The 13,039-nt window shown below is 35.5% G+C and overlaps 1 protein-coding gene across 4 annotated transcripts in view; it reads right to left on the bottom strand.

The window, feature by feature from the left end:
- LOC120347006 (Golgi-specific brefeldin A-resistance guanine nucleotide exchange factor 1-like) overlaps positions 1 to 10,500 on the bottom strand; it is a 39,939-nt gene extending 29,439 nt beyond the window's left edge. For 3 of the 4 annotated variants that reach the window (XM_078117605.1, XM_078117603.1, XM_078117602.1), the window contains exons 1-12: positions 10,253 to 10,500; positions 9,845 to 9,933; positions 9,439 to 9,570; positions 9,013 to 9,128; positions 8,420 to 8,528; positions 6,949 to 7,076; positions 6,072 to 6,217; positions 5,129 to 5,271; positions 3,427 to 3,560; positions 2,161 to 2,340; positions 968 to 1,092; positions 366 to 501 (exon numbers count right to left, since the gene is read on the bottom strand). In XM_078117605.1, coding sequence (XP_077973731.1) covers positions 366 to 501; positions 968 to 1,092; positions 2,161 to 2,340; positions 3,427 to 3,560; positions 5,129 to 5,271; positions 6,072 to 6,217; positions 6,949 to 7,076; positions 8,420 to 8,528; positions 9,013 to 9,128; positions 9,439 to 9,570; positions 9,845 to 9,933; positions 10,253 to 10,341 — 1,527 coding nt within the window. In that variant the 5' untranslated portion in view covers positions 10,342 to 10,500. The remainder of the gene's footprint in view (positions 1 to 365; positions 502 to 967; positions 1,093 to 2,160; positions 2,341 to 3,426; positions 3,561 to 5,128; positions 5,272 to 6,071; positions 6,218 to 6,948; positions 7,077 to 8,419; positions 8,529 to 9,012; positions 9,129 to 9,438; positions 9,571 to 9,844; positions 9,934 to 10,252) is intronic. The other variant, XM_078117604.1, reaches the window with a different exon arrangement.
- Between the last annotated feature and the right edge of the window lie 2,539 nt (positions 10,501 to 13,039).

A 13,039-nucleotide genomic window follows, 5' to 3' on the forward strand; every position in this document is an offset into this window, starting at 1 on the left:
GTACATTTTCCAATAACTCAAACTCATATGGTGGATTTTATTTGAAAAAAAAAAGAAATAAAAAAACATTTTTATGTTAAACATCTCAACCCCTGATCAATTTGTGCCGGATAAAGTGTGAGATATATAAGCAAGCGCACAAAATCTCTGTTCGATTACTACTAACTTCAATCCATGCAGCTGAAACAAACTATTCTTATACCCAACATGAATTATTACTGGACTAGAAGATTTAGTTTACCATGTGATCAAACTGACTTATCAGCTTTTCTCCTCCTCTAGAAAAATTAGGAAAATAACATCTTTTGAAAACATATAGCTTTACCTTTGAATAGCATTTAAAAAAATACTTCTGTGATACCAACCTGAAACAGATACCGGCACATATCATCTTTTACCAATGACAGAAGTGATGGAAATCTTTCCATTTCGTTCCTGGAAACTTCCATTGAAACCATGAGAAGAGACAATCCCATGTGAACCATGATATCAGAATTATGCCTGCAAGAAGGAGTAGATGAACTTATTATTTCAGCCTCTCTATTCTGATGTTCGCGCAGAGTTTGGGTGGAATATTAGGTCCTACATGACTGAGAGGTGATGCGAAAAATAAAATAAATGATAGTTTTAAAGTGACTTCCTCATTTTTGAGTCAATGAAATTAATTGCTTCATTAGTTATGAGGAAAGCTGTTGGGTTATTTTTTCCCAACAGCAACAACAACAGTTTAGTACAAAACCCATGAGTCTTCTTTGTGCATAACACGCAGAGCCCTTGGTGAATTAGTTCGTAAGGGGAAGTCAGCCAATTCAACATAGTTGGATAAAATTTCATCACCCTCTGAACATTCGTATCAGAGAGCAGAATCAGAGACTATGGCCAAGAGTAAAGTTTGCATAGAGAGAACCTCATATATAATTAAACTCGCTTTTCAAATATATTATTAAAATATTCTTCATATTCTTACCTATCATGAGGGTTTGTCAATGAAATCAGGAATCTGAACAATTCTCTGACACACGGCAATCCATATGGTACGAGTGGTCCAACAATAACTTCTTCACCTGTCTGTGCTGATGTGGTAAATCTGACCTGAAAATAAATAACAGGGCTCTTTCACCTGGTTGCTTTGAGCAAACTTCTGACTTTTTTATTTTTATCCCAACCCTAAGTGATTCAAGAGTCACGATGCATGCTAACACAAATATATTTCTGTTACATTTCGACTTCCTCAGACATACATCATTGGTAGTTAAATTAAGTAACACACATACATATTCTGTAACGTTTCGTACGACCAAAGTCAGACGTCATCAGACATATGTAGTTCTACTATGCTAGTGTGCAGCAAAGCTATTGAATCACTTGGGATATTATCTTTACTGATACAGCATTCTTGCATTCTATGCATACAATTCCACCGGCACAAAAACATAGAAGGATAAGCGTTAGTCCAGCAGAAAATAAATCATTAGCGTCTTTCATTTGTACTCTTTTAAATTTCAATAAGTGATCAGGACCCTACTTTGAGCAAATTGTTGACTGTTTATTTTATGTGGGGGATTGAGACCCTTCTTTAGAGAACTCACAACTTTTATTATCAGCACACTTTTCATTTTAGTAGAGGATTTGGCGCATTGCTTTGAGCTAAGTTATATCCATTTAATCAGTACTGTATTCATTTGAAGACATGAACCTGGCTATAACCGAACTTCCAAATATTCTATTGTTATTTTTTTAATTTTAAACGAGGGCTTGGGACCTTGCCTTAGAAAAACTATATATTTTTATTTTAGTTGTAAGCTCAAGATTAGGGGTCCTTACATGGTGGGGTGCGTCCCACAAGGGGGACGTAAACAATTTTTTAGGGGGCGTAAAGCCAATTAAAAATAAAAAATTTTGTTAGATTTTATTTTGCCCGCCTTATTTTGCATATTTACATTTCTTTATTGTTTAGAGATTGCGATTTCATCCACATATTTTCAACGTGTTTTTTTGAATAAAACATATTTTCGCCTCACTATCTGTTATTTGTAGCTGGTTATTTTTGAGCTGGGGTGCAGGAATTGATATATTCTAAAATGGGGGGCACAGTTTAAAAAGTTTAAGAACCACTGTCCAAGGCCCTGATTTGAGCAAACATATTATAAATGAACTTACTCCTCTCGGATTCGCAACAAACTCAGTCTCAGTCACTGAGTTTCTTCCTGTGTCGGAAAGTTGTGATTGAGTTTCCAGTTCATCGAGGGCATCTACGGAATCAACACGGGGTGGAGACGACAAATCGTAGTTTTGTTCGCTCATTGGTGACGCAGGTGTGACATCTTGTGGTTGGATGGTCTAATCAAGAAAAAATTCATAAAAAATACTTGACCAACAATAACGAAAAAACAACATTCCAAGAAATACGCTAATCAAGAAGGAATATTTTCATTTTGGGGCGTAATATTAATCAGAATTTCATTTTGCTGGTTGGTGAAAATATAACTAGCCCAAGTGGCTCATAGCATGAAAAAAATGGGCAAAATTTTTATGATTAAAATTTATTGAAATGAAGTATGGTATATAGGTTTATTAGAGAGACTATACATGGTGCGCTCAATTCCTTTATCCATCGACTTCATAAACTGCTTTACCACTCAAATACATGCGCAATATGTCTCTAGGAGGAACTTTCAACCTAAATTTGATGAAAAAGCAATTAGTATATGGAATAATAAAAACAATTTCCAATCCCTTTTATTCTTAGTAACTGTATTGTATTCACAGATGGCTGAGCATGAGTAGCGTTGTGTCATGGTATCAGTTACGAGTGACTGGCCATGATGCTGTTGGTATTTTACAAGATTTATTGGATAGTAGTGATTCTCAAACGCTGCTCCAACTACTCCCAAATTGAAATGGATATCATTATGAAGAAATATCACACTAGATATTGTTATATATATCGTTGAAGAATGCATTCATCACGATTGCATATAAACCAAGTTTGAAATTCAAAACAAGGTACCAAAGTAAGGATTGCGCTCATACACACATAACTCTGATCGCACTCAAACAATATGGCATTATGCTTGTAGGTTATGCAAATTTTCACATATTCAAAGTTTTATCGCTGTTTTTCTAGGGTAAGCTTATAATGCGAGGATATATGGTAAAAGTAAAAGTCAATGTCAAGTTTAGCATTTAATCAGTTTTTACCCCGAGTTTGTTGATGATGATATTTTAATATACCTACATACTTGAGTTTTGTTCTGTTGCTATTTGAATTAGCGTTGTTTTTAATGTGGCTATTTACAAAGTTTGAAAATTGAATCTGACAATGAAAACAGCTGAGAAACACTGAGTTAAAAATTCCAACAACAATTTGTCTGAAATGTGCCATAGGTCCAGTTAGCTCAAAAACAGATTTATCAATATACAGACCTGATCAGAATCTTTTCCTTCTTCAGTGCTTGACTTATTCTCTTCAGGAGTTGATGTCGACGGTCTTTCTTGTCCTTGTTGTTTATCTTCCTGAGATTCTACGGATTGGCTTGGTTCTGGAGTTTTCACAGCTTCTGAATGAAGAAAGATAAAATTGATTATTGAAAATCTAGAAACTAATAGACAAAATGCAAAGTGATCAAGAAGGCTTGATGTACGCTAAAACAAAAGCATTTTTATGTTTTCGTTGCAAATAGAGGTAATTACCATTGCATTATTATAAATTTTGTGGATGGAATATTTGAAGAAATAAAAATAATCTGATAGGGACAACCTTCATACGTTAAACAATAAACGACAGTCTTTGTGAAATATCTACTATCAGTATAAAAATGGTTTTCCTGTTATAATCAATACACAGTCTATCATGTGAATACAGGAGATAGAATGCATAATTGATCATTATGCCCCAGGGACAGAACCAGTTTAAACTGGTTTGTACAGGATTATAACAGGTCACTGAAGAAATTATCAAGGAATCTCAGGTTCAAACTGAACACAGTGACCAGCTCAGTTAGGGTTGAACAAATTAGTTCGGTCAGCGGTTCCTAAAGAAGGCGCGATATGCCCTGAAAATTACCAGAATTGCGTTAAATATAATTCATAATTGAATATTTGAAAAAGATGTGTTCAGGGCAGCAGCTGCACACCTGTCATTAGAAGTGTACATGTTATGACATTATGTTGTTTTGTTGACATTGCCTATTTGCCTTTATTCTTTATGCCTACATGTTAAACTTTAATAAAAACATATCTTAGTATTGGTAGGGGGCGTAGCCTGAACTTTTCAAAGGAGGGAGAGATGAAATTTCTAATTGCCAAGTTACACCTCTAACAGCTAGCGGACTTTTTTTACATTTCAAAATGGGGTCTAACCCCCAACCCCCTCGCTATCCCCCTGTCCCACACTCATAACTATATTCAGAGTAATATTTTGGTAGAAATGAGCAAAACCTTTCTTAGAATCGAACTGTGAAAAATCTCATTCAAATAAATCATGATCTGAATAAATTATGAGATGAAGAGGGAAAACCAAAAAGAACAAAAAATATATAAACCAGCAATTATTATACCACTTCAAGCGGGGGAAAAGAGTAAAGAGGGGAAAAGGGTGAAGATCCTTGTTACAGCAATTTATGTATTTTCATGACTTACTTCTGAAATTGCAAAGTAAAACATACCAACCATAGGCCTACTCCATCCAGACAAAAGTTTCGATTTTAATTTTTATAATTTTATGTGAAATGGGACATTGCTGGGTCGTGGTTTTCATTCCATACCACTGGAAAGTCTTATAAATCTAGTACCGATCTACCAAATTTAGGGACCTCCTGAAGTATGCGCACCATGATGGCGCACAACCTGAACTCAGGTTGTGTACCACGTTAGGGTTCAGGTTATGCGACATCTTGGTGCGCATACTTCCGGAGTACCAAATTTAGCCCTATTAACAATAGCATTATAACATATCAAATTTTTAAATATTTTCATAAAGATAACCGGCTCCAAGTGGTATCAGAACCAAACTAACTGGCACTAAAATGTTGTTCACATTCACTACATTTTAGGATATTGATTTTTACATTACGATATAACTTGTTTCATAATTTCACAGCCACAATCCTATACAACAGAATAGTACCTGCTGAATCCACTGTGTCTGGAATACTTGCTGCACTCACACTTTTTTTAAGACTTTGGTCATCGGCGATATTAAGTGTAGAAATAGAAGCTCCCACACCGCTGTCTATGCTTACAGTTGACACAGGCCGGTGTGATTCTGAACTAAAAATTAAATAAAATCAGCATTACAATAGAACCTGCTATGTCCAAATGAAATCGGATATTTATTATCGGTTGCATATTGATAGCCTATTACAAATTCTTGATTTCAGAAATAATCCTTAATCAACTCGTTTAAAAAATTGTCAATGAAATTTACAACATCTAAAATATCTTGCCCTGTATAAAATAAAAAATATCATATCTGAATGTCTTACGACATAGTACATTACCTGTTTTCAGACATGCTTGCTAACAATAATGTTGAAATATTTTGTATCAATAGTACATATATAGTATATATTGCCGCAGTACACCCAAATTAGTTTATACCACATTACAAGGTTTTATTAAGAAATGAGATATTCGTATTAGTTTAGTTCAAACTTAGAAATAGACATAAGCACTACGTAAAATCAAAACCAAAAAAGGGACAGCTTTGAAGCCTAGACCAAAAGATTTCTACTGGTCCACGATGATGGAAGATAAACAGTATATTTGTGGGTACTTCCGTAGTATGTGAACCAAGATGGCAAACACCTGGACATAGTATGTGTACCAGGTTAGGGTTAGGCCATAGTTTTATTCTATTTTTCCTTATTTAGTTCTATTACGAGTTCGAGGAGTAGCCAAGTGGCTCCCGTATAATTTGTACCAGAAATTATGGCCTAACCCTAACCTGATACACATACTACATTTCGGTGTCTCAGGATTTTTATTATGTCGATATATTCTATATTATTGCACACATATACTAAACAGCATGGCAAGCATTCTAACAGGCAGTTAATAAGTCAGCCTACCTTGGGGTGCTATTTCCAGAATTACTTTGTTCTTGGTAATGAGGCTGTAAAGATTGTTTCCGATCTGATCGTTTCATTCTTGGAGATTTTCGCGATCTTTTGCCTCTGTTACCCGTCTCCGTCATTCCACCCGCTCGCATCTTCAGCTGGAAGTATAAGTCAGTGATAAAGAAGTGCAATGACACAATACAGTGGCGTACAGTGGTATCACAGGGTGTTTTCCTTTGTTGATCATGAATAGTTTGAACTTAGTGGGATTCAAAATCGACCAATCAAAGTCACACTATAAATATTCCTGGAATTATAACTCCGGAAAGGGGACCACAAGATATAAAAGGTTGGGACCAACCGGTCTAGTGGTTAGAGCCTAAATGAAAATTAAATTATATCCTCGACCTTGCATATAATCAGAGTTTAAAAAAAGCTGCCAAACTTACTCTGATTGCATGATCGCACTAAAGGGGTGGATTATACGTGCTAGGTTCTCACGATAAGGAGGTGCACGCACACACTCGAAGCAGCACTTAGTATGCTATGACGACGATAACAGTCTGTGATTGGTTGTCATACACATGATCGCTTGTGTGTTTACGCTATGACAGTATTTTGCCACACTTTTCACCGTTATTAATAAAAGTAAAACATAACAATAATGGTTATCATTTTCAATAATTCTCTTCAGCAACTATTTGCTGTGATACGATTTGTAGGGTCGTAAAACAAATTACAAAAATGCACGGACATAGACACACAGCAGTTGACAATGGGACGGAAAGCAAGCCCGAAGAGTCACCCAGTCAGCGACAGTTTGTTGAATTATAGCAACAAAAACTATGTCTGATTAACAATTTTTACCAATATTTGACTAAATCTTCACCTTTGAGTAAATCTGTACCTTTTTCATTGATCCAGATCCTTTTAAATCTTCTTTAAATTCCGGAATTCGACAAAACAATGTTTGCACCATATCAACAAGAGTGTGTTCTGCTGACTTACGCAACAATTCTGGAAATATAAAATTTTTGAGTTAGAACTGTGTTTCATTACCAAGGAAACGAGAACTGTTTACAGCAGTGGTTTTACGGTGCACCCCCCTTTTAGAATTTGTCAAGCATCGTGCTCAACCTCAAAAAATAACTACCTACCTAACAATAAGTAACAAATAACAGATAGTAAGAGGAATCAAAATACACGATGAAAATATGTGGATGGAACGTAAATGTCCAAACTATGGCGGGCAAGATCAAATCTAACAAATATTTTAATTTTTGATTAGCTTCACACTGCATCAAAAAATTGTCTACTCTCGCCCTTGAATTGTTGAACTGAATTGTTATGTTTAGTTATTAAATAAATATGTCGTCATCTGAAACATATCACAATGGAAACAACATTAAAATAGTCACAAACTCATTTTATTTTCAACTACAAAATGGATATGTATTACTGTAATATATTAAGAATATAATACTACTTCAATTTTCATTATGGAATGAAAGCCTCATTCAAATTCGGCCATCCAGAAAGTTCAAGCCAAGGAAACTAATAACTCTTACGACAAGAGTGGGGGTAGAAATGATAATAAAAATTTTCAAAAATCCCTAAAAAAGTAATTTATAGACCACTCTGTAGTGGGCGCTATGGAAGCATGTTTACCAATATGGAGGTAACTAATTGTGTTCACCTACTTCACATCAAGTTGTGTAAAGGGACTGGTTACTATGGGCAGGGGGTGTATTCACTTGGCTAACACAGACAGTCCCTGAACGTGTAATAGATCTAAAATAAGGAAATTGGACAGAAATTATGGCCTAACCCTAACCTGGTACACATACTACGAGAGTACCCTGTAATGAAGTTGTGCAAAAATTTGGACATGCAATGTGGGTCATGATGAGGTTTGAAGGTTAGAAGAATAATGGAGTGAAGCGGGGGTGTGCAACCTTCAATATGGAGGGCCAGATACAAATAACTTGGTGAAACTGCTCACCTTTATTTAACATTGGCTTTCTAGTAGTTGTAAGCAAAGAAATTTTGTTTATCGATCTTATGACATGCGTTGTTCGCTTCGCTGGCTGTTAGGGCATTGTAATGTCATATGCATAGATAATAAATTGGACTCCGTTATAGACTTTGCAACACAAAGGGATTGGAATCAATCGTACATACCAGATTAAACTCGATAAAAAAATCGTTTCGCAGGCCGCACATCATTCAAAATTGGCACTTCTCTGCATGCCGAAAATTTCTCCTTGCAGGTCGCACGTAGCACAACCCCGGGATAAAGAATCAATAGTGTGCGTTAGTCAATACCGATTTAAAACAAGGCTCAAGATAAGATTACTTACCACTCAATCTCATTTCAAAACATATTCTGAAGCATGACTGCATTATTTCACAGACAGCTTCATTGGTGAGATATGATCCAACTGAGGATAAAAGCAGGGATCGCAGGACCTGTTGTAAAAATAGAAGATTAGTCATTAGCAATGAGTCATAGATGCCCCCCCCCCCCCTTTGTTGCTGGCTGCTAGCTCTCGCACACAATCATCCCATCCTGATTTGAGTCCTAACAATTTGTGTAGCCTACTGCATTATTCAGAGCTGTGAAGTTGAGGGTTAAAGCTTGGCATACTTTAACTGGAATCATATTGGTAACTCCACAAAACTGAAATCTAGGTTAGAATTTTAGACTTCCAATGGTGATAAGAAAAGTCAAAATTTTCTACAGAAACCTAAAAAACTTGGGTTTAACAATATGGTATTTTTTGTTCAGAGTCTATGGAAATATGAAACATCTTTTGGTCTTAGTTGAAAGCTGTAGGCTTGCTTGTTTTAGTTTTGATTTTAGATAGTACCTAATGTCTATTTTGAATTGTTAAAACTGTTACAAAAATATAATTTTCACATATTCTAATTTTGTCCTGCTGTGGAGACATACCTGTAAAATTTTCATTAAAACAACTTCATCACTAGCAGGATCTGTTCCAACAAATCTGGCATGAGTGACGGCATCGGCCATGTTTGAGACTGCTGTGGCCACGGTGCTGGATGAGCCTGGATTGTAAGAAAATACAGATGTCCGACTAAGATGAAAATTTAGAAAGTGCTGATAGCTTCAAGATTTTTAACAGGGTATGTATATAAATATGACAATTATCAAAACAGCAATGCTTAAATATATATGCTTCCGAAAACAAATAACTGGCTAACTGATCCCATACCAGACTTGGACTGGTAACCGGGCGAGAGGCAGTATTTTGCAGTACGATTAAGCCGTCTTATAGGCTTTCCTCTCCTCGGGATAAATATGCAAATCCTAATCCTATAATCTATCTTCTAGAATTGTTAAAAAATTTTCACTCACCAATCAAATTATAAGTCAAAAATTTATTGACTGTGGAAAGAGCGAGTCCAGTTATTGGTCCTGATGTGTCTTCTGATCGGATCACTTCAAGAAATGGACTAAGGAATGTAGTTGGTTCCAATTCATTGAGTTCTGGAATTATTAGATTGAATATTTTTAGTACCATTGATGAATGAATTAGTCGAATATTTCCAAAGATGATTCTGCAAACTGATTCAAATAGACTCAAATTATATTTATATTTGATATTATAAATTGATAATTTAGGAAAAATCCATATGATATACTCTCGCAATTCAGAATTGCAATTTTCTATTTTCTTTTAGCATCTTCGAAGTGTAAACATCTCAACGTCCAGTGGAAGTTAACATGACGAAGCCAAATCAAATTGAAACCCAATTCTTACCATTAACTGTGTTCAAAGCATTTTTCAAATTATTGAAACTTGCAATCAATGGATCATCTCTGTCAGTCTGGTTCCCGTGGGAAGCCCATCTGAAAATTTGAAAGATTTGCTGTTAAAAATCAGTCTATATTAGTTTTAAAACAGGACCAATAGAGCTGATTTTATAACATACAAACAATAATATGTATGATCAAATAATCTCAGAATCTAGAAAGCTAAAAAAAACTTCAAATGAAAATGAATACCGGTAGTGGAATAGGCCTATTGGCTTATTTCATTTCAGCATTTGTTGTCCTCATTTCTGCATTTTATTTGTTCAATTGTCATTTGTACTCGCATGTTCTGATGTTAGTACAATGATACGAAAATAAGTTGTAACAATGTTTGAATATTTTTAATATAGTCTACCTTATATTTCTTCTTAATGACGTGACAACGATGTTAACTTCGCTTAGCACAATATATTTTCCTCCATTTTTGGCTTCTTTGGAAACCATGATGCAGTGATGGGGCCAAGCCCACCGCCCTCACAATAGGTAAATACGGTAGTTGATTGCTTATTCCGCCTAGTTTACCTTCCTTACAGTTATATCCATTAAGACTAAATAGATTCTTCTAGAACTTCCCTGCGAATTCGTAGGTGACAACGATAGTTGGTTGAAAGCTGGCGCCCTACAGCAAGTAAATTGCTCACTTGAAAAAAGCGGACCAATATTGTTATAATATCCAGACCAAAATTTTGTTTATTTCTGTTCCCAAACAAAAATTTATAATTTTTAATATTTAAAATATAAAATTAGTTTTTAATAACCAAAAATTTGTTTTCTTCTCCCAAATTAAAATGCACACTGAGAGCCCGCAATTTACTAAATAACACGCTTGAGTTGTCGTAAACGTCATTTTCGTTTCGACTAAAATACATAACACACTGTTATGCCAGGAACACGTATGATCACATTCTGTTTTGACTGGACTTTGATAACGTCAGAGGTAGGAGTCAATATCCGTTGATGATTTAGAATCTAGACCACTGAGTGATCTCGACACTATTTGGCAGCTACGATTAGGAAAGTCGATAGAATGGCCTAATCATATGGAGAACCACGGCCTCTCGTGCGGTTACCAGTCCACGTCGGGTATGGTATCCAGTTAGTCAGTTATTTTGTTTCCAGATGCATGAACCTGATGGTGACGGAAGCCGTAACCAGCTAGCAGTTGCGTGATTCACTCTAAGGCAGCAAGTTGTCCATTCGAAACTGTGAACCCAATCGGTGGATCTGCTGCAAGCGTAACAGCCACAGAAATACAAGCTATTATTCGAGCTTTTAGACCTAAAATCAGCTGTGGGCTTGATGGAATCCCTATTAAGGTTATCAGAGCAATGCCGTGGAACTGCATGCTCTCTCTAGTTCATGTTTTTAATCTTTCTTTGCAATCGGGACAATTTATTGATGAATTTAAAATCGCTAAAGTTGTACCGCTTCACAAAGGCGGAGACATGAAAAATGTCAGAAACTATAGACCGATTAGCTTCTGCCGTCTTTTTCAAAAATTTTAGGAAAAAGTAATGTACATAGATTAGTTAACTTTTTAGAACAAAAGAGTTTTTTCTATCATCAACAATTTGGTTTTCGCAAGGGACATACCACTTCACAGGCTACGTTTCTACTTACACGTAAAATAATGGGTGGATTCGAAAAAGGCCATTATACTCTCGGACAATTTCTTGACCTATCGAAAGCTTTTGATCGCATTGACCATCATACCTTGCTTTCCAAACTCTACCACATAGGTGTTAGAGGCCACTGCCTTTCATGGTTCCGCAATTACCTGGCTGATCGCAAACAAGTGTTAGTCTATGACGGGCAGCCTTGAAGTAAATACTGCGACTTAACAATTGGGACTCCTCAGGTCGCTTATGGATCTATATTTTTCTTAATTATGATTAATGACTTCCCTAAATCACCCAAGAACTCCGATGCTATTTGCTGAAGACACCACGCCTTTCCTACAATGGAAAAATTTACCAGACCTCATTGAAAAAGCTAATGCTGACCTTACTAATATATTCAATCCTGGCTGACTGCAAACAAACTGATTCTGTTTCAGATATAAATTAAAAATTTTCTGTCTTTCTATCCTCGATTAAATCTGTAATTGAACAACATGCCCCTATGAAAACTTTGTCACGGAAGTGTACTAAATTGAAATTAAAACCATGGATAACCGTGGGACTATATAAATCTATTAAGACCAAAAATAGGCTATTTCAAAAATTCTGTAAGCGTAGAAATAAAGTAAGATTTGGACAATATAAAAGATATAGAGACAAGCTTCGGAAGCTGCTTTCATTAGCCTATGAAAATTACCATAAGGATTGTTTCAGGTCATGCCAGAAGAATATATCCAAAACTTGGAAACAAATTCGACAAATAATTGACAGAAAATCTAAGTCAAATGACATGCCAACATGTCTAAATTTTGATAGCTCTGAAATTAGGGACCATAATATGATTTGTGATGCCCTAAACAAACATTTTGCAGATGCTGCGAAAATTAACACTACCATTAGAGACTCTCAACACAAGCTTGGTCCTAGCAAAAATGGATCTTTTTATCTAACAGATGTTACTGAATGTGAAATTGTAAATCTTTTGAATGAGTTGGATGAAAAAAAATCATCAGGCTCTGACAATACTCCTATCAAACTTATAAAAATAGCTAAGTTTGTCATAGCACCTGTTTTAACAAATTTGATCAATGCTAGCTTCAGAGTAGGTATTTTCCCAGATATTCTAAAACTTGCCAAGATTGTTCCATTGTATAAAAAGGGTAAAAGGGATGACATGAATAATTATCGTCCAATATCATTACTATCTCAATTTGCAAAAGTCATTGAAAAAGCCTTGTATAAAAGACTGATAAACTTTTTTGATACTAATGAAATTATCAGTAACTCCCAATTTGGTTTCCGAAATGCACATTCTACAGAGCTTGCTGTAGTCAAACTGAAAGAATCAATATTGAATAATTTATCAGATAATAAAATAACTTGTGCTATTTTCCTAGATTTGGCAAAGGCATTCGATACGGTTGACCACACTATTTTGTTATACAAATTGTCCCATTATGGCATACGTGGATTGCCACTTAATCTAATTCGATCTTATTTAACGGAGCGTCAACAATTCATTG

The sequence above is a fragment of the Styela clava genome, chromosome 11, assembly GCF_964204865.1.
Source record: "Styela clava chromosome 11, kaStyClav1.hap1.2, whole genome shotgun sequence".
Lineage (NCBI taxonomy): Eukaryota > Metazoa > Chordata > Ascidiacea > Stolidobranchia > Styelidae > Styela > Styela clava.